Source organism: Lynx canadensis, chromosome E1, assembly GCF_007474595.2.
Source record: "Lynx canadensis isolate LIC74 chromosome E1, mLynCan4.pri.v2, whole genome shotgun sequence".
NCBI lineage: Eukaryota > Metazoa > Chordata > Mammalia > Carnivora > Felidae > Lynx > Lynx canadensis.
In genome coordinates, this window is record NC_044316.2 from 18429479 (window position 1) to 18454788 (window position 25310).

The 25310-nt window shown below is 52.4% G+C and overlaps 1 protein-coding gene across 7 annotated transcripts in view; it reads right to left on the reverse strand.

Moving 5' to 3' along the window:
- Positions 1 to 25310, reverse strand: part of KSR1 (kinase suppressor of ras 1) — a 162556-nt gene that overhangs the window by 40295 nt on the left and 96951 nt on the right. For 5 of the 7 annotated variants that reach the window (XM_030294745.1, XM_030294746.1, XM_030294747.1 and 2 more), the window contains exons 3-5: positions 7700 to 7847; positions 2468 to 2927; positions 317 to 321 (exon numbers count right to left, since the gene is read on the reverse strand). In XM_030294745.1, coding sequence (XP_030150605.1) covers positions 317 to 321; positions 2468 to 2927; positions 7700 to 7847 — 613 coding nt within the window. Of the gene's footprint in view, positions 1 to 316; positions 322 to 2467; positions 2928 to 7699; positions 7848 to 17333; positions 17508 to 20430; positions 20594 to 25310 lie in introns of those variants that run through there. The other 2 variants (XM_030294751.1, XM_030294753.1) reach the window with 2 other exon arrangements.

A 25310-nucleotide genomic window follows, 5' to 3' on the forward strand; every position in this document is an offset into this window, starting at 1 on the left:
GGCTCCCTGCCAGAGGTCACCTGTGGGGATGGCAGGGTGCAGATGGGGCCTGAGGAGGAATTGCCCACGGCCCATGGCAACGTCAAGGTCCCTGCTTCGCAGAGAGCAGCTCCTGGCTGGGCTGAGACCACCTCGTGACATCCTAAGGCCACCTGTCCTAGAGCTATTTCCTGGGGTGGTTCCCAGCACCTCTGCTTCTGGGTGGTGGAAAGGCTGACTGGACTGAGAGAGGGTCAAAGAAATCCACCCCTGACGGGGACAGCAGCACAAACACGACTCCCGGGTGGCAGAGGGGACGAAAATGAATCGCTCTTACCAAACCTGCAGGAGACAAAAAAGAGAAAAAGTGGGATGATGTCACCGTGCTGGCTCAGTGTGTTTCCCAGAACATCACTCACTGGGAGGGAGCGGGCAACGTCCTCAGGTAAGGACATTGAACCCCTGGGGCATGGGGCCAGACTATGGGCACGGTTCCTCGATGGGAAGGGCTAGAAGTGCCCTCCCTGGGCCCCCCTGTGGGCACAGAAGTTACTCCTGCGCTCCCACGCTGCACGCTCTTGTCTATCAGCTTATCTATGCCTCGCCAGCCACGCAACACCGTATGGTACGCTCTGTTTCACAACTGGGGAAACAGGCTCACGGTCTCTGAGATCACCTCCCGCAAGAGGGGACACCTCGGGTGTCCAGAGCCCCGCAGGGAGGGGTGCTCAGGGTCAAGGCAGGAGAAGGGGAAGTGGCTGGAGTAGGAGGGCGAGGAGAACAGGAAGGGGTACCCAAGGAGGGCCAGGTGGAACGTGTCCTGAGCAAGCTCGTCCCAGGGGCTGCCGCTGGCCCGGCGACAAAGAAAGCTGGGGAAGACGCAGGCCACCACAGTGCTAGTTCTAGTGGCTCTGTGTGGACTCGACTCAGAATCCCAGGGTGACACCCAGCTCACCAGCTATGGGATGTGAGTGGCGCCATCTGCCTGAGGCTCTGTTCTGTGCCCAGACCCCTCCAGATGCTCCTCTCAGGGGAAAATGAGACACAGGTGCACTGGGTTTACCCACCGAGATGCCCTCTGGTGACCCACTTCCATGTGTCCACATGGTAATCATACTGGGCTCTTTGGGAGAAGAGGATCCAGAAGGGGCGGAAGGCTGCAGTCCCTTCTGGGGAGGGGGCAGGGGACCAGGCCCCAGCAGGATGGGCTGACCGGGGGTGTCTGGGTGGGTCACAGCATGCATTCTTCTCCTTGGGTGACATACTCAAAGCCATCAGAGATGTCCAGGGCCCATCCCATACGGGACCCGACAGCCTTCACTGGACAGGGGGAGCCAGCCCACCCAAGACCAGAAAAGGAGAGCACATGTCAGGAAAAAGAGCCTGGACTCAGAGGTACAGGAAGGTAGGAGGCACCCAGAGAAAGCTCCCTCCTTCCCCTCTGCCCCGCCCACAAGGGTACACTGACAAGGGCAATTTTTGTAATAGCCAAACTGACAATGACCTGAAGGTCGTCCTTCAGGAGGGGAGGAGTTAAACTATACAATGAAATGATACGAAAAAGTTAAAAAGATGAGGTAGCTTGAATAATTATAGGTATACACAAAAGCGATAACCTGGTTAGCTCTGAAAGGGGAATGGGGGTGGCCAAGGAAAAATGGTGGGGGTAACTTCACACTGTCTACCCTACAGTGACAAACAACATGTGCTACAAAGCGTCTGCATCTTGGACCATGTGACACTTAGTACCTATTTAAGTATATAAATTAAGAAAATTTTTTACAGAAAGAGTAAAGTGCTTTAAGATGTGGGGACATGACATTCTCAGAGATAAGTTAAAAAAAAACTAGGTTATAGAACAGAGCCCATAGTATTTGATAATCATCAGAGATTTCAGCCAGATATTCTAGTTCTCTCCATCTGGGCACATGGGAGAATTGACATTGCTTGGTTGCTTTGTTTGAGTAGGGTCACAAATGGTGAGTGGAACTTGTAGGAAAAGAGCATTTAACTGTTAGTGTTTAACATGTAAAATTCTTTCTTCCTCTGCCCTAGTGGAATGTTCCAGACAATGATCCAGAAAGTGGCTGTTCTGTCAGCCTGGGATCTAGAATGAGGCCAACCCATGATGGACAGGCAGCATAAGCAAGAAAGAAATCTTTGTTGTTTTAAGATGTACAGAGCTAGGAGCTATTTGTTACTGCAGCATAACCCGGTCTATCCTGACTGATACATGGCACCGTGTGTGTGTGTGTGTGTGTGTGTGTGTGTGTGTGTGTGTGTGTGTGCGCGCGTGTGCGTCTGTCCATATCCAGAAGGAACCTAGCAGGATTCAGTCCCCACTGTTAACGTAGCCCGGAGAGTGGACTTTGCACGCTTCCATGTTGATTTTATTTGTCCTTTTAAAATAAAGCCTGTGTTACCTTTGTAACAAGAAAGCCGTAGGCAGAACTGGCAAACTGAGCCCCAGCCTGGCAGGAACACTCACCTCATTGGGGAGACCTCGTCAATGCGGTTCCCCAGCTGAGACTCATGGGACTTGCTCCGGGTGAGCGTGGGGAAGCTGGGCAGCAGCTGAAAGACCTTGCGGCTGGGCGGGGGCGGCGTCCGCGGTGGCTTCAGCTTGGTGTGCCTTCGCAGCTGGGGCGTGGTCGGCGGGGTGATGAAGCTGTGCAGGGCGCGGGGGGTCAGCCGGCCGCTGGCGTGCAGGGGGATACAGGTGTCCGCGAGGCCCTCGCAGGGGCCTGGGGTCGGGGAGTCCGAGGTGGGCAGAGCCGACACGGAGACGGAGCGTGGGCCCTGGGCACCGCTGCCCATTCTGCCCAGCTGGGTGCTCCCTGGGGGCCAGGGCGGGCCGGCTGGCGGGAGGGTGTCCGCGGAAGGCCCCGAGCCACTTTCCCGCCGGGCGTCCAATGAACTCCAGCCTGAGTCATCTTTGTGCTCCCCTCCTGTGGGCCAAGAAGTCGAGTCACAGATGACTGGAGCTAGAGAGATTTACAGGTGAGGTGGCCGGGGCCCAGAGAGGGTAACACCTTGTCCAATGCTGCACAGTTCCTTACCAGAAGGCTTCAGCTACCAGCCTTCGTAAAGGCCTTCTCATGCACACGTGTCATTGCCCGTGTTATCTGTGACTCAAGGGCACCAGCACAGATGTCACTGTCCCCATTTTATAGAGGGGAGATGAGGCCCAGAGAGAGAATGGCTTGTCCAGGGTTCTTGCTGGCAAGTCTGTGGGGAGTAAGCCAGGACACCCAACCCAAAAATGGGTGACCTTAGAGAGGGAAGTGGTAACTGATCTTTAAGAGTCAGGAAGGGGAAGCTGGGATGTGGGAAAGGGATAACTCCATGTCAAGTAAATTCAGGGGCGCCTGGGTGGCTTAGTTGATTAAGCATCCGATTTCGGCTCAGCTCATGATGTCACAGTCCGTGGGTTCGAGCCCTGTGTCGGGCTCTGTGCTGACAGCTCAGAACCCGGAGTCTGGTTCAGATTCTGTGTCTCCCTCTCTCTCTGCCCCTCCATAGCTCACACTCTGTCTCTCTCTCAAAAATAAAATATTAAACATTAAAAAATTTTTTTTAAAGAAAAAAAAATTCAAACATCAGGAAAGGGGTGTCCCAACCTTCAATAGTAATCTTCCCTGGGAATTTGCTGGGAAAGAGATCCAATGAGGAAAGGGTCAATAGCCACTTCTTTCTGAGAGGCTGTCCTTTTGGCCGCCCACACAGTTGGCCCCGGAGACCCTGGGGCTCTGTGCAGTTCCAGCTCAATGGCACAGTCTGTCTGTTCGTTCAAGCACATGCTGGACGTCAAGGCATGAAAAAGACATTCACTGTGCTTGAAGGGTCCAAAGAGGGGACAGCAGTGTGCTGAGACAGAGCTGTCTGGGCACTGAGGGAATATGAACAGCCTCTAAACAGCCCGGAGGGCTTCCCAGAGGAGGAGGAGCCTGGGCTGAGCCAGCTAGAGAAGAAGGTGAAGCAGGTGTACTGGGCAGAGGGAACAGCACGTGCAAAGGCAGGGAACACACGGCACCTTCTGGGAACTACAGAGTTCCCTGTGCCTTGAGAGGTCAGGACAAGCCAGGGAGAAGCAAGAGATGAGGTCGGAGGGTCAGTCCCCCCCGGGGCCAGCTCAGGAGGGGTCTCGGAGGGCTTGCTAAGGACTCTAGGTTTGTGCTTACAGGGGATGAGGAGACTCCAGAGGGTTGGGGGCAGAGAGAAAGGAGCCCATAATCAGACACCTTGCTGCGGGGAAGGAAAAGACACCTGCCTCCAGTGAGTGGAAAGTACAGGAAGGCAGATTTTGACTCCAGACAAAATGAACTTCCACACTGGAGTTATTCTACTTTGTGCTTTGTACCCTGACTCAGGCAGGGCCATGTGAGGCCACGGAGATTCAGAGAGGCCACACGCACTGCCGAGGTCAGGCAGCCCTCGATCCCGACCGCAGCACTAGGCCTCCTCCCACGAGGCCGTCCATTCTGAATAACCTACAAATCCGGCCCAGCCTTGCGAGGTAAAGAGCTCTCGGTCATCAGAGGTGGCCAAGCCCACGCGGCCATTTATCTGGCACAGTGGAGGGAAGCGACCTTCGAGACTCCCAGGGTTTCTTGTACATTCCCTCCGTCTTCAAGGACCCTTCCTCCTACCTTACTACATGGTGACTTTCTCTTCATGAATCAACTCGGCAGAGTGAGATACTCGGCCTGTGTGTGTGCTCCTTGTGTTTGCTCCCAGAGAACCGTAGCCATGACTTACACTGTAACTTACACAGTGGCCTACGGGAGGCGCTGGCATGCCTGTCACTGAAGGGATGAAAAAATGGCCAAGTCCGCCACCCAAGGAAACAAGCCCCAAATTCTTCAGTTTGCCATTTTTTAAATAATTTTTTTTTAACTTTTTAACTTATTTTTTGAGAGACAGCGGGAGTGGGGTAGGGGCAGAGAGAGGGAGACAGAGGATCCGAAGTGGGTCCTGCACAGACAGGCTGAGAACAGCAAGCCTGATGCGGGGCTGGAACTCACAGAGCGCAAGATCATGATGTTCTGATGTAGAACTGACTGAGCCACCCAGGCACCACCGCCCTTTTTCTTTTTTTTAATGTGAGAGAGAGAGGGGGTGGGGGGAGAGGAACAGAGGAAAAGAAAGAGAGAATCTTAAGCAGGCTGCATGCTCGGCGTGGAGCCCGACATGGGGCTTGATCCCATGACCCTGGGATCATGACCTGAGCCGCAAGTAAGAGTTGGATGCTCAACTGACTAAGCCATCCAGGTGGTCCTAATTTACCCATTTTTAATCACCGCTGCTTTGAGCCAGCTCAGGGATGGCAAATGGGTCTTGACATGCATGCCAACGCCAGTTAACCAGCAGTGGCTCTTGAGAAGGACTCTGGAGTCACTCAGCAGGAAGAACCTGGGTGTGATTAGCAATGTGAGCTACAGACAAAGGATAGGAAGTATCAGCAGGAATGATCTCCCCTGTTCATCAGCCTCTGGCACAGAGAACCATCCTTCACTCACCTTTCTTTTTTTTTTTTTTTTTTTTTTAATTTTTTTTTTTCAACGTTTATTTATTTTTGGGACAGAGAGAGACAGAGCATGAACGGGGGAGGGGCAGAGAGAGAGGGAGACACAGAATCAGAAACAGGCTCCAGGCTCTGAGCCATCAGCCCAGAGCCCGATGCGGGGCTCGAACTCACGGACCGCGAGATCGTGACCTGGCTGAAGTCGGACGCTTAACCGACTGCGCCACCCAGGCGCCCCTCACTCACCTTTCTTAAGACCAGTGGCCACAAGGCAAGTGGCTTCAACATTTTCTAGGACTCCTCAAGCCTCATACTGAAAAGAACACTAATATATGCCAGGCTCTGGTCTAAGCACTCGACCTTAACTCAGTTCCTCCTCACAACGCTATGAGAGAATGTTGTTATTACCTCCATTGTACAGATGAGGAAACTGAGGCATGGTGGGGTTAAGAAACAGACCAAGGTCCCACGGATTCTAAGAGTGCTGAGCCCAGGCAGGCAGAATCCACAGTCCACCTTTATGGCAGCTAGACTGCTCTAGGTGCAATCAAGACTGATCGCATGATCTGAGACACTGGGCAATCGTGGTATCCACCTCGGCTCCAGAAGATTCCCTGGAGGTTTGGCCACCACTGGGCAGACCCACTGGGGTGAGGTGTGGCCAGGACCCTCTTGGGGACGTAGGGGTACCACAGCTGAAACCAGACGAGAAGGACACGGAAAAGACCCCCTCCTCCCCATAGGCCTCCTCTGGGGCATGGTAGAAAAAGCACCCTCTGAGGAAGAAACACGAGTTCGAAGCCCAGCCCTGCCGCGTGCCAGCTGTGGGACCCTGGACAATTCACCCAATGCTTCCGATGGTCTAGCTACAACAGGCACTTACCACCACTGCTGAGAAGGGTGTCGCCACATACACGTCAAGCGCCTGACTTAATAAATTTAGTGCCTGATGAGTCAGTGATCTCCCTATCTTGGCACCTAGGACGGGCAGACAGGAACCTTCCTAATACAAATGGGTCACCATCCCTCAATGGCTGGTGCCTCCACAGTTCTTTACCATTTGGGCACAGGGAGGGAAGGCTGACGAGTCACCCCACGGTCCCAGCTTGGGTACCAAGTTGTTCTACATTTCCGCAACGTGGAAACAACCCTGCTGCCAACAAAGACTGAGGCTGGAATTCTGGCTCTGCCACTGACTGCTGTGTGTCCGTGGCTAAGCCTTTGCCTTCTCTGGGCTCAGTCCCCTCTGTGAGTGGGGACGCGAACGCAGGCTACGTCTCTCTCACGTTTATTCTTTGGCACGTGCTGGGAGGCCTGGTACATGGAGGTCTTCTGAACCGAGTGAAGCTCTCCACGCTAGGCTCTGTGTCAGAGGAGGACTCGGTATAATGGGGCCGAGACAGAAATCAAGCCCAATCCCCTCTGGGAGGGGAAAAAAAAAAAAAATAGAGCAGCATATAAACTTCAGTACCTTCCTTGAGCCTCAGGGAGCCAGAAATAAGACAGGTGGCTCCGACAATTAAAAACGGGGCTAATTCCATTCATTAGGCTCACTTTAAAGCCTTACTGGTGTGGTACTGAGCATGTTAAGTCACAGTGTTTGAAGTTGTTTCCAAGGCAAGATTTAGAAAGCCCGCAAATAACTCTCAAGGAACTCATCGTAATACCAGGATTACCCACTTTGCCTGGAGTGGCCACGTCCACACTCACAGCTGAAACACCATAGTTTCTCTCATCTGAGCACACAGCCCCGCAGCCAATGGGAGCAGGAGAAGGCAGGGGGCAGGCTGGGGGTGAGCTCGGGGTGCCGAGAGGGCTGGAATGCAGGGAGCCACTGGGGGTTCTGAGCCCAACAGACGTGCTCAGAAGAGGGAAAATCGCACAGGGCTCACCCAGTGGACCAGTGTGGGGTCTCTAACAATGTGCAAAAGCTTCCCTGGGTTCATACTAGGCTGAGCAGTAGGGATGCAAACCCTCTATCTCAGGTCAGGCCAAGCACGCACTCTCTGGCTTTTCCAAGTTGCCTCAGAAACCCTGGGCCACGCTTGCCCCACCCCCATCACTGGCCTCAGCAAAGGCAGGGGCCCCAGGGAACCAGGACAGGCCTGGGGAGGGAAGGCTGGCGTTCAAGCCCAGGCAGAGGGACAGGGAGCCGACGGGGCTGGCCTTAGCACCGGGGAGGCCGGTCCTACCTACCCAGACCTGTCACTTTCCGCAGGCAGGCGAGGGCGTACTGCAGGCGGCCACACTCCTCGGCGTTGGCCCCGTAGCGCCTCAGCGTCTCCTTCACCTTGACCTCATTCATGTCCAGCAGGGCATCCAGTGTGAGCTCGCTGAGGATCTCCTGAGAAAGCACAGAAAAGACCGGCAGAGAGCCGGTGAGCAGTCAGGCCAGCCCTGGAGCCCTCTTCATCCTCCCCGTGGCCAGGGCTGGGCTCCCCTGCTGAGTGGCAGGGGCCAGGTGCTGGCGGGTCCGCCTCCCAGAAGCCTCCACTTGTCAGAGGACACGGGCAGCCAGCTCTCACCCCCACCCCCAGGGCTACCAGAGACAGCAGCTGAGGTAGACCAAAAGCTTCAGGGCCAGGGTGGGGGAAGGAAGAAAAAAACCCAGAAAAGTTACGATGAGGGCATGGTGCCCGCCTGTTTCTTTTTATTTCTCTGCACAGAAGAATGATGAATCATGACAACTTTTTAGAATGATAACAACTTCAGATAAAGAAGGCCCTTTACAATTCTGCTAATCTGAATTAGACAAGACAGATTTCAAGTGAAATTGGCTTAACAAAGAGAAGGATGAAAAAGAATTAACCCTCACCAAGCACTGTGTAGGCACTTACTATCCTTGCCTTATTTCTCAGTCAAAACCTTTCAAGGGTTCAAGGTGGCAGAGAGGAAGGGACAGGCCCAAGTGTGAAAAGGGCTCCACGCAGACTTTGACGATGGACGGCCAGGTGACAAGGGACGCAGGGGGCCTCTGGGGCAGAGAGTAGCCCCTGGCCGACCAGCAAGGCAAAGGGAGCCTCAGACCTATAGCTGTAAGGAACTGGCTTCTGCCAGTAACCTGAATGCACGTGGACGTGGCTTCTTACTGAAGCTTCCAGGTAAGAGGCCAGCCTTGCTAACACCTTGACTTTCTCGGCCCGGTGACCCCGCGCAGGGAAGCTGGCTGAGCCCACCTGAACACAGCCATCCAGTCTTCCTCCTACACAACTGTGAGCTAATAAATTGGGGATGCTTGTGGTTATTTGCTCTGCGGCAACAGAAAACTAATACAGAGAGTGAATATTTGAATCAAGGCCTGACTTCAAAGCTTGTGCTCTTTCTCCTCATCAAGGAGGAGGGAACCCCCTCCGGCACTGATTGCTTTGAGCCAGATGTGATACCAAGCCTGGAGCAGACACACAGAAGGATGGGACAGATCTCTGGCCTCAAATGGCTCGCAGGTGACCGACATAAAAACAAGTCACTACAATGGCCTAGCATAGAGAAAGCTCAAAGAGCTACCGAACGGGGTGGGGGGAAGGGAGCTCGGCGCTCTTCCCCTTTCCCTTCCCCTTCTTCTTCTTTGGCCCCTTTCTACAGTTTCCAGATTTTCTATGTATCAGGGAAGTCCAGACATCCCACATCAAATGATTCATATAAAACCCGCAGCTCTTGAGAACCTAAGATGATTATCACTGATTTTGGCAAGCTGTGTAATTTTCTTTTAAAAGAGTGATGGTTATTGGGGCACCTGGGTGGCTCAATCGGTTAAGTGTCCAACTCTTGATTTCGGCTCAGGTCTCATGGCTCATGAACTGTGAGATCAAACCCCGGGTCAGGCTCTGCGCTGACAGCACAGAGCCTGCTTGGGATTCTCGCTCTCTCTAAATAAATAAACAAACTTAAATGAACTTAAATAAGCAAATAAATAAATAAAACAGTAAGGTTATTGTCAATTCATGCTGCTGTAAATCTTAGACTTAGGTGTCAAAACTGAATCTGATGGGGGCGCCTGGGTGGCTCAGTCGGGTGAGTGATGGACTTCGGCTCAGGTCATGATCTCACGGTTTGTGAGTTCAAGCCCCGTGTCGGGCTCTGTGCTGACAGCTCAGAGCCTGGAGCCTGCTTCTGATTCTGTCTCCCTCTCTCTCTGCCCCTCCCCCACTCATACTCTGTCTCTCTGTGTCTCAGAAACAAATAAATATTAACAATTTTTTTTTTAAAAAACTGACTCTGATGAAGGTACAGTCTGTGAGTCATTACAGCAATGGTTTGGGGGCTTTGTAATGCTGGTGGTGGGGGCCACAGCTGAGGCCTGGGGTCTGGCCATATCCTCCCCATCCCCACCTTTATGTCTTGTCTGCATATTCTTCAATCTCCATGGTTGTGGACAAGACTCTGACGGCTGTTTAGAATGATTCACATCAAAATTTAGAAAAACAGACATACACGAAAAAGCACCAAACCGCTCGCCATCGGCTGGGCAAACCCTTGCTTGTCAGAAATCCTTCCAGATGATAAAACTAGAGCCTCACAGGAAACTGCTGATAAGAACAGCGCAGACAGCAGGCTGGGGAGATAAAGGGCCCCCGGAGAAGCAGCTTTTGTTCAATCGTGTCTCCCTCCTCTGGCCTCAGGGACACTCTTCAACAAAATGCAGTTTTGATCTCTTTGCCCCTCATTTTACCGCGAAAAGCAATTTGGCAATATTGTCACGAATCAAAGTGACGTTGACATTTACACAACCGCACAAAACAACGCAAGGTCTTTCCCTGGAGCGTCCTCAGTTCTCACGAAACGCGCACCTTCCCAAGGCTGTGATGACTCAGCAGTTCTCAAGTGGGATTCCTAAACAAGCCTAGAAGCCCAATCCCAGATCTAACTGTCCCGCAAATAAAGATTGTCTTCACTTCTTTCTTTCTGTCTCTCTACTCCTCTCCTCCCCCCACACACCAAGTTTCCAGCTCCCAAACACAGTAAGTGCATTTATTATTACGGACCATCTACCAGTACGATGCGCCCAGTGCTTTATGTAGGATCTCCAGTCTGGACAAATCAGCAAGGGTCATGCTGTCAAGTGCACCTTCCCTGAGCCTGAGAGACCATTAATGAGTGGCCGGCCAGAACTGAAACCTACATGGCTGGATCCCAGGGCTCCCTCAACTCTTCCCTGCCGTCATTCCCGAACCTGGCAAAGCCTTGGGATGCCACGACTACCTCGGCGGGGCGGGGGGGGAATTAATAATTTTTTTCAAAGTAAATTAAAGGAATTAATTTCTACCTGTTTTCTGAAAAGCAAACTACACGGTGAAATGGAAACTCTTTGTTCTCTATCAAGTGAAGTAACCCCCTAGAAAAGAGAAAAGAATATGTTGAAATCCATTCCCTTAAGAAAAAAAAAAAAATGGGTGGGGGTACTGGGATAGAAGGGTCCGTCCAGGATCGTACTTAAATTGGAGCTGCCCCTGCCTCTCCCAGTGATGAGGGAGCAAAAGGCAGGCTGAGGGCCAGATACAAGCTAGCACAGACCCCCTCCAAGGTGGGATGTGTGAGATACTCCTCAGGTACTGCTGGCTGCCCAAGGGCGAATGAAAGGAGACAAACGGTTAACTGATAGAGACTACAGTCATGTGAGCCAGAAGTCTCCATCAGTGTGCAAATATCTCAGTAAATTACAAGAAAAAGGCGACCTTATCAGTAGCCTTATCTCCAGAAACCCGTAGACTCAGTTTCCTGCAGCCCAACATCCCCCTTCCATAGTGATGTGGGGAACACAGGCGAGAAGAAAATGGCAGGTAAAATTAAATTTCCTAACCTGCCGCCCATTGACAAACACTTGAGGCAAATACAGGGTAGAACATTTCTCCAGGAACACCCTGACCGTCCTAACGTTAATGTCTTACTACAGGGAAAACCACCTGAGCTAGACAACAGCAAGGCCTCAGGCATCTTAGGAGTCCTTTTTAGTGTACCCAAGTCCCTCTGGAGATCTCCCTTTTGATGTTACTTCCCCCCACTTCATAGTATATAAGGAGCCACTCTTTACAACCCCAGCGCAGCTCCTTCCTGCCCACGGGTCCTGTCCCCGTGCTTTATTTAATAAAATCACCTTTTTGCACCAAAGAGGTCTTCAAAAAATTCTTTCTTGGCCGTTGGCTCCGGACCCCACGAACCCCCCACCACCCCAAAACTTCATCACCAGGACAAGCATGGCTTTCCAGAGGTGTGAACTATGTACATCCTTCCGCGAAATGAGAGTGCGGGCATACATCAGCGTCATTTCTGACTGCTCCTTCCATTCCCCCTAATGATGAGGGAGCGTGGGACAAGCCGAGGGCAAGATACAGGCTGGCGTGCACGCACACACGCACACACACCCCAGGTGGAATGTTCCTTGGACACTCCTGGCTACCCAAGAACAAAGCAAAGGGGTTTCAGTGCTTGCCACGGGAATGTGGGCAACTAAGGCAAACGAAAATTAAATTCCCCTACTGCCTACAGCCCACTGACAAGTCCTTGAAAATGGTAACCACCCTCTAGGAGCTCAGCTGCCTCGATGATGACACTTTGCTGGGGGCCAAAGGGAAATTGAGTTTAACATTATCCCAACTTCGAGGATCTGGTAACTCCACTGCCTTTATCTCAACTGCCCCAAGATCTATGCTGGCAATCATGCTCCCAGCTTACTGGCCCCAATATCCATCTGAAGGATCTCATGACTGAGGCTTTATTAAACTGTGATAAATGGTGTTTCCCTAGCAACAGCTAGCCCCTCAGGGTCCTAGAAACCTTGGAGACTTACTCTATCCCCGACCCCTTCCCAACCTGAAGGTATATAATGAGGACCCCAGCGCAACTCTTTTTGCCCATGGGTCCAGTCCCCGTGCTTTAATAAAATCAGCTTTTTGCACCAAGACATCTTCAAGAATTCTTTCTTGGCCATCGGCTCCGGACCACCCCATCATCACCCCAAAACTTCACCTAACCCCTCCTCCCTGCAGGGCTGGATCACCGGAGAGAGGGACCACCCCGCTCTACCTAAAAGCTGCCATTAACGAAGTGAGCCACCAGTCAGCAAATCACCTGGTAGAGTAAGGGTCTCAAATACACAAGCCTCAGGGCCAGGCCTTGGGAAGAAGTGAGACCAGTGGGGCTGTGGCCCTTTTGATCTATCTTTTAACGGAGACAGAAGTAGTAGAAACACTTCTCTCCTTTACTGGACAACAAGAAATCCAACAGCAGCAAGGTCCAAGCTAACGGGAAACCTACCCTCTGCTTTCACTCAGTGCAGGGGTGTGAGGGGAGGCTAGGGGAGGGTTGCCAGATCTTACTCTGAAGAAATCTGGAGTTTTTTCTTTTTTTATTTAAAAAAAAAAAATTTTTTTTTTAACATGTATTTATTTTTGAGAAACAGAGACAGAATGTGAGTTGGGGAGGGACAGAGAGAGAGGAAGACACAGAATCCGAAGCAGGCTCCAGGCTCTGAGCTGTCAGCACAGGGTGCGATGCGGGGCTCAAACCCACAAATCATGAGATCATGACCTGAGCCGAAGTCAAACGCTCAACCGACTGAGTCACCCAGGCGCCCCTAGAGTTTTACTTTATTTTTACGTGGTGGCAATTTTTACGTAATGCAAGGCTGTGCAGACCAAACAATCACATCCAGGAGTTACACGTGCCTCCGGACCCCAGCAAGGAGGCCCTGTGCAAAGAACCTGACGCCTCCCAAAGTTCTGATCAGCAATTTCTAAAGCTTTATTTCTGTAGGCAAATGAAGAGGGAGGGCAGCAGCCCAGCAGTAAATGCCCTTAGCTACGTAGCCCGGGGAGGGGGGTGGGGGCAGGCCTTCTTAGTGAGGCATCCACCCCGGCTCTGGGACCCCACCACGAAAACAAAGTACCCCGGTCTTTCAACACCTACAAATGATTTCAGACCTGAAGTTCATTCAGTCAGGATGGGAAAGCGCACGAAGCGGGCCGGAACCAGGGGAACCAGTATACAAAGAGAATGCATCCGCCCAGCTCTCAGCTGGACTTCCAGTTAGACAAGTCAGGCCAGGGGAGCCTAGGTGCAGGCCCTGGGAGTGGCCCTAAGCAACTGGCACCCCCAAACCTCACCCACGGGTGTGATGTGCCCACCCACAGTGACAGGCACAGCCAAGTGTGTTAGGAAGTTATTCCGGAACATGTACAACTTCTCTGGATTATCTCTACACTGAAAGCGAATTAGGGAATCAGGTACACCGCTGCTGCAACTGAACTTCTACACCTGCCGACAACCCGGTGGGCAAAGCTGCTTGGAAACCCCTCAGGTGTGAGAGGCCCCAAGGTCCCAGGAGGGCCTCCCACCTGCCTGGAGGCCAGAAGCCATACCCTAGAGTCGGGGTGAGGGCAGAGAATCTGTCTGCTACGGGGAGAATTCTTGCCCACCTCACCCCAGCTTCTGTCTAGGAAGAAAATATGGAACAGGAGGGGCGCCTGGCTGGCTCAGTTGGAAGAGCAGGTGACTCCTGATCTTGGGGTCCTGAGTTCGAGCCCCACGTTGGGTATAGAGATTACCAAAAATAAATAAATAAACAAACTTAAAAAAAAAAAAAAAAAAAGGTGGGAGGATATGAACTAGAAACCGAGAAGGGAAGACACGGCCGCCCAGGCATTGCCGGGGATGCAAAGCCTTGTCTCCGGCAAGCCTCCGGTGAGCACGTGAGCACAGAAGTGGGGCAGCAAGGACACGGGACAGAGAAAGAGCTCCAGAGAACACTGGCTTCCTGCCTCTCACTGTTCCCTCAAGTCACGGTTCATGTTCTCCAGTAGGTGACGTGAAGTTATTCTTTCTGGTAACAATTAGAGAGGAGGGTTGGTTGAATGCTGAGGTCGCTCCCAGTCTACGGTAATTAAGCTGCTGGTTCTGTTCTCTAGAGCGGCAGGCAGGGCCGGGCTAGGCGGAACACAGCTGTCCCCTCCCCTCAGCGGCTGACAGCAGCTAGTGTCAGAGGCCAGGCTGAGTATCAGATGGTATCCTGGGACTTACCAGCAGCCACGGGGCTGCCTGGGGTCTATACTTAGAAGCCTGTGCCGGCCGACACCAAGAGCCGTCCACACTCGCCGCGGTCAGTCAGGACTAGAAATGCCAGGGGCTTCGATGCCTGTTTGTGGGCCATGTACAGAAGCTGGGGCAGCTCAAGGCAGAATTCCAGTGAAGTCCTGGATTAAAGGAAGCCCAAGAAGCAAACCCACACTTTGTGTTTCTATTTAGCCTTCTGGGCCAAGAGCACAGGAGGGGTCAGTAAAGGCAGTGACTACCTCATCGGTGGGGCTAGCTCTCCAGGTCCATTTGCAGAACCCGGATTTCTGGTGTGGGGGCACAGGGACATCCCCCAGCTTCCCGGAAAGGGCCAGGATCCTTCACCGCAGACGCTTCCCTGGGACTGGTCACACCGGAGGGGCCAGGGGTAGACCCCCAGAGCCCTGTGCATGGTGATTCAGACCCCTGTCCACCCCTCTAAGGCCAGCGGGGCAGGCCGGGGAAAGAGAGGGAGAAGAGCAAGGCAGCTTCTATGGCAGTCTAGGCTAGGAGCCCACGTGCCTCCAGTTGGGAAGGGAAGACCTGCCCCCGTGTCTCTCTCTGCCTTCTGCCCACGGCTGGGGCTCAGGGACAGGGACAGTGAGGCTTGGGTAACAATAGTTGGAAATTCTGGGAGGCACAGGCAGAGCCGAGGCAGCGAGGGCCTGGGTCAGGCAGCCTTCTGGGGTTTCCATGGAGATCAACAGTCGGCTTTGTCCAGGGGTCACTGGCTTCGACAATGGACCGGTTCTGGGCCCAGCCTCCTCCTATCCCAGGGCTGGGAAATGAGAAATAGCAGCTCCTGGGAGAAGTCAGACACTTCCTGGAAGGCTTCTCTCCACCACTCCCCAGCTGGACTAGCATCGTGAAAGAAGGACCAGACTTGGTCGGTGGAATCCCGTGACCCTGGACCAGTCCCTATCCCTCTCTTGGGGTTTGGTTTCATCACTTATAAGATGGGTGGGTTTGGCTGGATTAGACCAGTGGCTCTCAACCTTGGCTGCACCCTAGAATTACCTGGGGGGGGGGGGGGGGGCTTTTAAAAGGGATCCTGATGCCCCCGCCCCACCTCACTCGGGGTAGGGACCGTGAGAGAAGACAGGCTACAGGGCCTTAAGTCTGGCCAAAGTAGCCCAGGGAAGAAAGTGTCTGAGAATGCCCCGTTCAGAAGGCAGGTCTGGCGGCCAGGGCAGGAAGGGCAGGGCTGTGCCCTGGGGTTGACCCCTGCCTATCTTCTCATGAGCCCCACACTCCTTCAACTCAATCCCAGCCTAGCCCAAGCCCACAGGTGTCCCATGGGAGGTCTGTGCCTGCCTCCCTCCCTCCCACCAAGGCAGGGTGGGGGCACACAGAGTGGGGGACCAGGCTGGAATCTCCAGGGAGTGGCTGTCTCTGGCCTATGCATTGGTATGTCTGGGCTCAGCCTCAGAACGATGGTGCAGTGACGGCGTAAGGTGTGGACGTAGAGGAATACAGGTCAAAGGAGAAGCACTGAGGAGCAGGTCAAGAACCAAGGGAAGTGATGAGCATTTATTATGCATCTCCTGGGTGCCAGACGAACTACAGAGGTCAGCGCTGCAATCCTCCCAACATCCTGAGATGGGTGATAAGGCTCAGAGAGGGTAGGTGAATTGCTCAAGACCACACAGCCGGATTGGTAAGGCTGAGGCGTGGCCATCTCTCCCTGTGCCCAGCCAGCTGGCCCTGCCTGCGCTGGTGCCCGCCTATTCGCTCTAGAAAGTGAGCTCTTTTGCCCAGGGCAGGGTTTACTTGGCATCACAGGTCACATCTGGTTTTCCTGGCTCCATGCACGGCCCTTCCCCTGGGCCCAGCTGGGTGCAGCTCTGGCTTCGGGGGTAAAAGCAAAAAGGAGGCCTCCCAGGGTCTTCTCTCCACATGTCCTTTCAAGGCCTTACCTTCCCCTGGTGCCCCCTGGATGTAACCGGCGCTTTCTAACTCCGCCTAGGACCAGATCTCCAAGCCGCCACCATCACCCCAGGGGCCGGCCCCACCCTCCTGGAGAACCAGTCCTGTGCCTCCCAGCCCCCATTTCTTCTTCCTATAAACCCTGAGGTACCTGGTGCAGGGATTGGCGAGCTTTTTCTGAACAGAGTGAATGATCTTCAGCCTTGCAGGCCACACCGTCTCTGTCAGAAGTACTCAGCTTGGCCATTAGACCACCAACACGGCCGTTGACAACACGTCAACAATACACACTCCGACACAACGTTAATAACGGACACTGAAATCTGAATTTCACGTAACCGTCAGGTCACCAAACAGTCTTCCCTTTTTTTCTCTCTGTCAAAACTGTGAAAACCATTCTTAGTTTACATGGCGGTACAAAAACCAGTGGGGGGCTGGGCTTGGTCCACGAGGCACAGTCTGGCAAGCCCTGATCCAGTGGGTCACTGAGCCGCTCAACAAACACACGTCAACTATGTTGGGCTCCATCTCCTCGCGGCCCTAAGCCCCACTGCTCCTTCCTTTCCACCTACCTCCCTCTGTGCTGACAGGTCTTCTCCCCGGCCAGCACCCCCCCCCCCCCCCCCCCCGGTCCCCAGCCCCCGCCAGCATACAATCTGCAGAAGGGGACGCAGAGGAGAGGCTTCGAGGTAGGCCCACACCTGCCATCTAGGCCTCCTGCACTTTGTCACCTTTCTCTGAGTCATCAACACACACTTCTCAAACTGCTCCTCCCGGCTGCTGTCTAGAAACAGCCAGAAGCGTCCGGCATTAGAGAAACACACAAACACTCACCCCAGCTTCGGGGCCGCAGGCTTACCCCTCAAGACATGCTACTTCCAAAACGGAGACAGGAGACAGGCTCCTACAGGGGGCGGTTCTCTACACCCAGGATGTTTGCTGATTATGGAAAAAAATAAATAAACACGCTATTGTCCACCAGACGCCACGGTACAACTCAAGTCAGGACTGGAATACTGTCAAAGAATCAGACGGAAGAGAGAACGTTCAAAGATAAGACTGGGGTCAGAGTGGGACAGGGGGAGGGTTTGCCAGCAGCTGAAGAGCTACGCGAACCCTCAGGTGACAGGCTTGACTTCTGGGGAACTGGCAAACAGGAAAGTCCCTCCTCTGCACAAGTAGGGCAGGATGGGGGGGGGGGGGCGGGGTACAGAGCTTCCTCGGAGCTGCAGGCCCTCCCTGGTTGACAGAGCAGGTGACAGGAGGACAGGGAGGGTGGCAGAGGGTGGGGATGCGAGCCAGCCCAACGGCTGGGTGAGGAGAGGCTACTGAGTAAGGGTGGGTGTGTGATGTGCCCTCCCCACAGGGGCACCTCTGAGAGGGGAAGGGGGTGCTGGAACTGCGGAGCGGAGTCTGGTTTGAAACGTATCTCCTCATGGAAAACCCCAGCTCTCCCAAGGGCAAAGGCACTGACAGAAACCGACAGGGGCTCCGGAAGCGGCCATGCTGCGGCCATCTTTACTGCTTGCTGGTGCCCCTTCAATCTTCCCTGTCCAAACACACCATTAAAAAGAGGATTCACAAAGGGGCGCCTCGGTGGCTCAGTTGGTTAAATGGCCAACTTTGGCTCAGGTTATGACCTCACAGTCTTGTGGGCTCGAGCCCCGGGTTGGGCTCTGTGCTGACAGCTCAGAGCCTGGAGCTCCTTTGGATTCTGTCTCCCTCGCTTGCTGCCCCTCCCCCGCTCACGCTCTGTCTCCATCTCTCTAAAAAATGAATAAACATTGAAGAAGAAAAAAAAAGGATTCAGACAAGTCTACTAGCCTCCTGCTTCTGTCTCGTCTGTATCTGCAGGGCGGGAGCAGAGTTCAGCCAGCACAGAGAGAGGCCCACAGCACCAGAGTGCCCCCAGACTGGCACCAGGGCCTTAGGACACAGCAGCTTCGCTTAGGGCCTCAGCACATGTCTGGCCCCAGGCTTGGAATCTAGTGGGTCCCAACTTGGGGCCCCCAGCCGAATCACAGACCCCTCTACCAGAGGGGCAGCACGTGCGAGTGTTCAGTTATGCAGCCTGTCCTTTGGGGTTGTTTGTTTGTCTGTCTGTCTGGGTGGGGGATGCGCGGGGCCACAGAAAGGGAGCCCAGGCTGGAGACCTGAGAACCAGGTTGCTCTGCTGGAAAACAGGGGCCGCATTGTTTCCAAGCTACCTCACGGGCATCCAACCAGGAGACTAAGATCTGTCAGGAGATCCTGGAGGTAAGCAGAACCTTCTCTGTAGTTTTCCAGAAACCCTGTAAACAACTCCTGCCCCACAGCAACAAAGGGCCTCAAAGTATAGGAACCCAATGGAGCCCAATTGGGTGTCTCAGACTCAAGCCAAGGAGGACATCACTGGTGCTACCAAGGTCTGAGGGCACGAAAGGAGCTAATGGAGATTCATGAGGTTAAGAAGAAGAGGATAAATCCTTCTTCTGCCAAAGTCAAAGAGCAGAGTTCAAAAGGGACTTCAGAGATAATCTAGTCCAACTCTCATTTTAGGGAGGAAAAAATCGGAGGACCACAGAGGGGAGGGGACGTGTTGGGTCACCCTGAACAACAGCCCAAGACCAGGACCCAGATTTCCAGACACCCCTGCCAGTGTGCATCACCAGGCTGTGCTGGGCTCCTAGGAGGGCTCACGGTTTTTCATTATAGGCATTCCTTACCCTGATGTAAAGTTTCATGCCTGCCAGCTTTTCTGAGCTGCTCTAAGAGGTGAGCCAAGGGTAAGAGCAACCCTGAGGTCTGCCCTGAGAATCACCTCCAAGGGCGCTAGCCTGAGGAATGCCAAGCCATGTGCTTGCCTCACGGGCCCAGAGCCCTACGGAATCCAGAGGGCTGGCAAGTCCCTTCCATCTCGGTGGCTTAAAAGACAGCAGGTGTGCAGGAACTCTCAGCTCCATGTTCTTGCCCACCCCTCTCCACACCCACTGATGACTGTGCACACTTTTCTTCTTTTGGAAAAGAAGAAGCAGGGGCTCCTGGGGGGGGGGGGCGGTGCTCAGTTGGTTACGCATCCGATCCTGGCTTTCGGCTTAGGTCATGATCTCGAGTTTGTGAGTTTGAGCCCCGCATCGGGCTCCACACTGACAGCGTGGAGCCTGCTTGGGGTTCTCTGTCTCTCCCTCTCTCTACCCCTCCCCTGCTTGATCTCTAAGTAAATAAATAAACTTAAAAAAAAAAAAAGCAGCAGCAGCAGAAGCAAATCCCATTATCAGCAGCTACACCCCAACACCCAGGTCCTGAGATGCGGCCTAAGACTGCCCAGGGCCAAGGCACGCTGATTCTTCCTCAGCTTCTCTCCATGCTTCCTCTTTCCACAACCAGTTGCACCCAGTCTAGTCATAAACGTAACAGCTACTGGTACTGCTACTGCTCGTGAAGGGGCCTGGGCACAGCTGCTTGGTAGCTAAGGAGAGTGAGGCTCAGAGAGATTAAGTCGCTCACTTAGGCCACAGCAAGTGAGCGCCGGAACCTGGACGGGACCCTGGTCTGTGTAACCCCAAAGCCAGCACTCACAGCCTCTCCCCCCTTTGGCCTTGCTGGCCTGGGTGACCAGAGGCACTGACAGGCAGGGCTGGGGCTGCCTGGACAACTTCAGTTTCTTAAGCCCCCTGCAGAAAGAGCAGGCTCAAAACAAGCATGTATCCTGTTCAAACCAAAAGCAGGAACAAGCCAAAAAATCATTCATTCTCTAGGAGGATGGGGAAGATCTATTTCAGTAAGATCCTGATGGTTCCCCAGCCACTTTCCCTCAAGCAAGTCAGGGAATAAAACAGTGAAATGGAAATCACAATCTAGAACTCTGCAGACGCGTTCTATAGGCAGGAGGCATCGCAAGGACTTGGAGCCCAGCCAAACGTCCCCATTCTGGGGACTTGCGGGAGGGCCACCTGATCCCAGACCCCAAAGCCTACCTTGCAACCCTCCAGCCTCGGCTGGTCCAGGCTTTGTGCTTCTCGCAAGACCACGGGTGGTGGGGTCCCTGTGCCCCTGGCAACCTTGGCCAGCACCCAGCTCCACAGGCAATGCATGGTGAGGGGCCCAAGCCCAGGGTCCCCGGCAGCCCCAGCCCCTGGTACGGTGTCTCCGAGAAGGACAAGAAAGGGAGAGGAGTTTCTGTTTTCATGACTAGTGAACAGTCACTGCAGCCAAAAATAGTTTGTGCCTGGGAGTCGGGGAGTCAGCACATACCTCCCGGAGCAGGTGCTGGTCGTGAGACACACAGGCTCCGGCGGGCCTCGGGGCAGGGGCCTGGGGATGCAGGCACCCAGGATACTCAGGATATCAGACCACAGACGGAGAAGTTTTACCCACCTCGCTGCTCACCTCCAGAAAGTTTGACCTGAGTCAACAGGAGCATGATCATCTCCCTCTTCTTGGTGAATCATCTGGGGAACCCCCACCCGAATTCCAATTACCCCCCCACCTTCCTGGAGCTCTCACACATTTGTGGCTGGGTGGTTTGGACAACCACAGGAAGAGTCCTATGAACTACAGCAGATGCCCTAGATGGCACACAGGACAACCATTAAAAATGTAGCTCAGCTGTCAAAGCTCTTAGAACGATACCCTGACAACCTGAACTTTACTCTACATACATTTAAAAAAAAAAAAAAATGTAAAAGAAGTTAAGGGGCTGGCTATCAGTGGCTGGTAGAGCTGCGGAGGGATTTTGTTTTCTTTTTTGAGCTACTTTTTTATTTTCAAATTTTTCTGTGATGAACATTTGTAATTCGATTTGGAAAACGTTACTTTGAAATGCAATTCTGAAAAAGGAAGAATGTTCAGGCCTCACAGAGTTCGGAACACATACGTGGTTCTATCTCTGGGAATTTTTTTTTTCAACCTTTTATTTATTTATTTTTGAGAGTGCAAGTGGGGGTGGGGTGAGAGAGAGAGAGAGAGAGAATATCCCAAACAGGCTCAGCATTGTCAGTGCAGAGCTTGATGAGGGGCTTGAATCCATGACTGAGCCACCCAGGTATGCTTATCTCTGCGAATTTAAGGTAGGTGTGTGTGTGTGTGTGTGTATTTTGTGACTCCTGCTTTGAAACCAGATATCCTGGATGTGAATCCTGGCCATACCATGTACCATCTGGGTGACCTCAGGTAAGTGACACTGTCAGTTTCTCTAGCTCTATTATACGTTGGGGATAAAAGCATTGCCTCCGGCTATGGACTAAGTATTCAGCCCCCCCCCCCCCCAACAAACCTAATCCCCAGTGTGATGGTATTAGGACATGGGGCCTCTGGGATGTGTTTAGATTAAAAGGGTGGAGCCCTCATGATGGGATTAGTGGCCTTTACAAAAAAGACCCCAGAGAGCTGCCCGGCCCCTTCCACCATGTGAAGACATTGCAGAGACAGCCATCTATGAACCAGGAAGTGGTTTCTCACCAGACACTGACTCTGCCGGGTCCTTGATCTTGGACTTCCCAGCCTCCAGAACCATGAAAGAGAAATTCTGTTGTTTATAAGTCACCCACTCCATGCTGTTTTTGTCACTGCGGCCCAAATGCCTTAAGATATCATCTCATAAGGTTACTGGGAGGACTGAATGAGACACTCAATGTAAAGCTCACAGCTCAGTCCCAGACATACTGGGAATACTCACTGAAGAATTCTAGCATAGGGGCATGCATAGAGCATGTGACTCTTGGTCTTGGGGTTGTGGGTTCAAGCCCCATGTTGGATGAAGAGATTACTTAAAAATTAAAAAAAATTTAAAAAAATTCTTGGGGCACCTGGGTGGCTTAGTCAGTTAAGCATCTGACTCTTGATTTTGGCTCAGGTCCTGATCTCACGGTTAGGAGAAGTTGCCCCAGTGTGGGGTTCTGTGCTGGGCATGGAAGCCTGCTTGGGATTCTTTCTCCCTGTGCCCATGAGCAAGTGTGTGGTCTTTCTATAAAAAAAGGAAGGAAGGAAGGAAGGAAGGAAGGAAGGAAGGAAGGAAGGAAGGAAGGAAGGAAGGGAAAGAAAGAAAGAAAGAAAGAAAGAAAGAAAGAAAGAAAGAAAGAAAGAAAGAAAAAGAAAGAGAGGGAGGGAGGGAGGGAGGGAGGGGCTCTGTGCTGGGCATGGGAGCCTGCTTGGGATTCTTTCTCCCTGTGCCCATGCACATGTGTGCAGTCTTTCTATAAAAGAAAGAAAGAGAGAGAGAGAGAAAGAGAGAGAGAGAGAGAGAGAGGAAGGAAGGAAGGAAGGAAGGAAGGAAGGAAGGAAGGAAGGAAGGGAGAAAGAAAGAAAGGAAGGGAGAAAGGAAGAAAAGAAAAAGAATTATAGCATAAATTCATGAATAAGCTACATTAAAAAAAGAAAAAAAAAAAAAGGAAACCCAACGAACAAAGAAGGCTGACTGGAAGGAAATGCACCAAGATGTTTAAAGCATTTCCACGGAATAGTACAATTAAGGGGTACACCATCCACAAAGGGTATTATTGTTTTCATTTCCATGCCTTTCACATTTTAAAAATGTACATCCAGGTAAATTACCGGATATTAAGGGGAAAAAAACCTAAAAAGCCGAGAAGCAACGAGTAGCTCTATGAAGGATTACAGATAACTTATTTCTTTGGCTTTTCTATATGTTCCATCCAAAGTAAATATGCATTACTTTCATAGTGAACAAAGTGAGAAATGTTATTAAAAAGCAAAACCTAGGGGCTAGGCTCACCGATTATATTCTAGAAATGTGATTTCTGCTGGCCCCCGCCAGGGTCTAGGCCTTACGCACCATCTCTGAGCCCGAGGCCTTCGGTCTCCCACAGAGACACAGGAGAGTTCTGCTCACTGATGGAAATGGGGCACAGTGGTCACCCCTGAGACCCTCACGGGAGAGCCAGATGACCCAGCCCCATGGAGAGCTCCCAGTGAGGGTGGAGATGGCGGGGAGGGGACTGCGGTAGTGGCAGTAGCAACAGTTCTTGCCGTCTGCGGGGCGACGGCGTTTATTCACGCCTCTTCTGTCAGCAGGGCTAACTTTCCTCCAGGAATCCACTTCCCGAGGGCACGTGGCCCTGACCCTTCAGACCCCTAGACTCTCCGGCTCGCTGCTAAAGGGCTGAGCCCGTGACCCAGCGCGGACCAACAGGGGTGTTTGGTCTTCCCGGCCCTGTGACTAGTTTTGGCATAACACGTGACCAAAGCCAGGCCATTCAGGGCCTTCCCTGGGATTTTCCAGCTCCGGCTCTGGGGGAAGAAACACTCCTTCTGTGCGGGCAAGCGCTCCGACTATGCTGGCAGAAAGAGGCCTAGCTGCTTTGACGGTGCCTTGATGGCCTGCCCTGTGGAGTGGGCCTGGCTGAGAACTATACCCTAACAGCGTCATCTGAGTGCATCCTGACCATCCTGGACTTCTAGCACTTAGGCTGACCAAAGTCTTTAAGCCCGTCGGTACTGGAACTTGCCATGGAAAAGTTCTAACCAGTAGTAGGAGAATATAACAGCTTGTACTCATAAGCACTTACTATGTGCCCTGGTACCACGGAATTCATCTACTCCCCCCGCCCCCCTTCATCCATCTCATCAACAGACAGCTACTGGATGCCAACTGTGTGCCAGGGACTCTCTTCTGTGCTAAGAATACAACAGCAAACAAAATATGCCGTCTTTTTCTTTAGGGAGCTTGCATTTTAACAGGAAACACAGAGTAAAAAACAAATTAGAAAAATCACTAAAATATGTAATTGAAATTGGTGAGTAAACGCTAAAAAGGAAAGAGCATGCTGAAGTAAAGTGGCAGATATAGGAGGCATCTAATTTTAGACAGGGTGGCCTCTCTGAAGAGTGGACTTCTGAAGTTGCTAGCCCTAAAAGTATAGAAATTTCCAGGCAGAGGAAACAGAACATACAAAGGTCCTGGCCATGACAGGAAACCGGACGTGTTCTAACACAAGGTGAAGAGTGAGGAGGGGCGGGAGAAGGAGTGTGGAAGGAGGAGGCAGATGCCAAATATTTCAGAGCCTTGAAGGTAATGGTGAAGGGGCTTGGGTTCTATGCTGAGCGCAAGCCATTAAATGAAGGGCTGTATTCAGAAAAGAAAGACGATCAGAAAAGAAAGATATTTAAGAAAAATCACTCTTGGCTTACGAAAAATGAAATGAAGGAGAGGGCAAGAGTAGATAGAGAGTGATGTAGGTGCTACTGCACAAGTCCATGCAGTAGCTCAGTAGGCGGCGGGGGGGGGGGGGGGGGGGGGGGAGGCGGCGGGCAGAGGCAACAGTAATGAAAAAGAGACATGGGTGGATTTGGGATATTCATTTGGAAATGGAGCCAGCCAATCAAATGTGGAGATTAAGGAAGTAGAAGGAATCACAAGTGACTGAGTATCTAGCTAGAGAACTGACAGATAAGGAACCAGAGAGGCTGAGAGGTAAGGGACTTGTCCATTAGCAAGGGGCAAAGTGAAGTTTCTGTCCGCCTCCCCACACCAGGTTCTGAGCTATTTCCAATCTTAGTACCTGCCCAAAAACATACAGATGAGAATAGAGCCACCAAAACATGTATGTTGATTTTTTTTTTTTTAAAGAAGGTTAGTAAGAGAAGGGATTTTTGTTTACAATAATTAAAACAGTGTGGTGTTGACACAAGAATTTCCCAATGATATCTGGCTGGTGAGGTCTGCTCTAAAGCAATCTTGCCTTTGAGGCCAGTCCCCAGAGGAGGAGAGACGGAACACAATCTGACAGCCCAGTAGCTGAGTGGCCCCAGAGGCAAAGTCATCTCAGAGTGGGGCTACAGGCACACAGCCTTGCCGAGGCCAGCCCCTCACCAAAGAACAGAGGCAGCTCAGGAACTG